Genomic DNA, 2,877 nt, shown 5'->3' on the forward strand with positions numbered 1-2,877 from the left:
TATATATATATATGTATTTTTAATATATATATATTTTAAAATTATATAAATATATATATTCATGTTTATGCTCTTATCGGCAGTTTTCCACTTCAGCTACTGTTCAGATGTCAGAATCCAATTCATTAGACCAGTCCGTCGCCAGTGTCAACTCCAAAGATGCAAGCAATACGGCGATCTCTACCAGCAAGGATGCCACCAACAATACCAAGACTGTTGCTCGCTTCACAGTAGAGCCAGGCTTGGCTGATTATGGCGCAGTGGAGGGTGAGAAGATAGAAGGTATCAGCACCAATGTCGAGGGAGACGCTGCACTAGCGTGGGAAGAAGAAGAGGTAGATGATGATGTGCACACAGCACTTATCAATGAGATGTGTGGCTCTGAAAATCAGATGGCTCCTACTTTGCGGTATGTGTGAGTGTGTGTGTCTGTCTGTGTATGTCTGGCTGCAGCTCATAAACTTTTCGAAAGCCTGTGTCTAGTTGTATTTAGTGATACAGAGTGAAAGTACGTGTGAATATATGTGCGTGTTCACAATTAATGTATGTATAGTTGTACCGATAGCTTACTAGTAGGAGGAACCAGACGATGGTGTCCACACGGCACTGAAACTACAACCTGGTGCGAGTTATTTACGGATAGTGATGTGTATGTATATGTGTATATTAACAATGTCTAGGGATGTTGCAGCGTTGTCAAGAAGAGAGTATGAAACTGTCATTATCACGAGTACCTGGATGTATTTAATGAGAGGTGGGCTCTTGGATACACAGTACGGTCTTAATAAGATATGTGCGTATGACTGTTTGACTCTGTTTGGTAGATTGTATATCGATTGTTTATATAATGTGTTCGGATTACCCGGAGGAAGGTTCAGGTGTACAATTTGCTAGTCACAAATGGTATGGTAATAAAGTTACCATTGGGAGTGTACGTTGTTACTCACATGGTCTTTCGGTGTGTATGGCTGTGATAGGGAGATATTGTTGTTATGAGGTATGTCTGTGCGCGTATTTGACGGAGATGTAACGGGGGGTAGAGGCGGCGTAATGGAGAATGATAGTGCCTGGTAGTTCTGACGTGTTGGTGTGTAAGAGCATGTGTAGCATCGTTAGAGAGGACACACAGCACTTGCATGTGATGGCAAATGTATAAGTTAGTTGCGATTTGCTACTGAAGAGAAGCATACAAAGTAAACAAGCGGCGGCAGTACTTGTTAAAGTATGTGGCTCCGAGAACTAAATGACGTCTATGTTGCTATGTAAAAGTATAGGAATGTATCTTTCTTCCTTGGAGGTGTGAGACCTCGAGATTGATGCTTGCTGAGTGTTTACAAGTTGGTGTAGTAGGTCAGTATGAGCTCCTAGTCCAGATTGAACCAATGTGTGTAAAGCCCATAATTCACCTATCAAGACAGACCAGCCAATTCTAAACCCAAACCTCTTCGGACGTGCCCTCCCGCAGTGTGGTGTTGGACAGTCATCAGGACGGCGAGTTTGTTGATTCGCTGAGACTCTACATAAAAAAAATGGATCTCTACATTGAACGGATCTGTCATCACCACTATGCGGCATGTATACAATTCTAATCATGTGTTGGGTGTGGTTCTGTTACAAATCTATTAATAGGTATCGTGTGTGGAACTGTTACACTTCTATTTATATGTATTGGGCGTAGATGTGTTACACAGACGTTGATGCACGGCTCGACTATACGCAGATATGTTCAACGGACGATTATCTCTGTTACCTGGCACACGCCAATGTATGAGTCTATTGATATATCCGCATGTATATGCTTACACACACTCTTGCATATGACCTATTGGTATATCCGCACGTATATGCTCTCGTGCATATAAGTTCACCTACAATGAGCTGGCATTCGACATCTGGTTCACCCTGCTTCCGGGGTAGTTCCTTTGTGTCTGTTACCTGTTGCGTTTTCTAGTGGGGTGTCATGGTTTGTCCTCTATACTCTGCCCAATAGAGGTCTGAATCGGCTGATTTGGCAGTCAACATATTCCATTAAGGGACCTCTCAGGATATCGTTTCAATTTTCTTATTAAGCGCCGCATCTGCATGCAGTGTGCTAGGCTATTGGGGGGGGGAGTGTTTTGTGAGTGTGAGTTAGGCTATTGGAGGGCGTGGTTGGTGAGTGTGAGCTAGGCTAATGGGGAGGGGGGTGGTTTGTGAGTGTGAGCTAGGCTATTAGAGGGGGTGGTTTGTGGGTAGGTAGGTGGATTAATAGGGGCTTGGTGATGATTCTGTTCTGTGCGAGTCCGTGAATGGGCAACAGATTGACGGATGTCTGCGCTACGTTGCGCTCCCCACATACTATGCGCTGTGTGATGTGTGTTGCCAGTGTACGTGTTCTAAATTATTTGTTGATAGCGTTTGTGCGGATATCCACAAACATGTGGACTTGATGGTACCAAGCATGGTCTGCCAAGTATATACGTGACAGGTTTCACGAATCAATACTTCTTAACATACTTATCACCGTCCAAATTGGATCAATGTTATATATTGTAATTCTCAGGAATTTGTGGACTCTGTAAGGGAAATGCTGCAAGTGCGACGGGAAAGTTTCCAGTTTAAAGAAGATATTCTGGGTTGCGGGCACGAGCTTCTGGTGTGTCTAGTTACGAAACACTATCGAGTGCAAGTACTTTTCGTCCGCAAAAAACATTTCGCTGGGAAACATATATATATATATATATATATATTAAATACATATATATGTATGTATATACACATATATAAATATATAAATATATATATTATATATATATATATATATATATATATATATATATATATATATATATATATAATAATATATATATAATATATATAAACAACACACTAACCACA

At 41.3% G+C, this 2,877-nt stretch overlaps 1 protein-coding gene across 1 annotated transcript; it reads left to right on the forward strand.

The window, feature by feature from the left end:
- Positions 1 to 107: 107 nt before the first annotated feature.
- On the forward strand, positions 108 to 419 carry SARC_11552 (hypothetical protein; the record flags this gene model as incomplete). Its single annotated transcript, XM_014294359.1, has 1 exon — positions 108 to 419. One exon carries the CDS (start codon positions 108 to 110, stop codon positions 417 to 419), a length of 312 nt encoding a protein of 103 aa, XP_014149834.1.
- Between the last annotated feature and the right edge of the window lie 2,458 nt (positions 420 to 2,877).

Source organism: Sphaeroforma arctica, assembly GCF_001186125.1.
Source record: "Sphaeroforma arctica JP610 unplaced genomic scaffold supercont1.1751, whole genome shotgun sequence".
Classification (NCBI taxonomy): domain Eukaryota; class Ichthyosporea; order Ichthyophonida; genus Sphaeroforma; species Sphaeroforma arctica.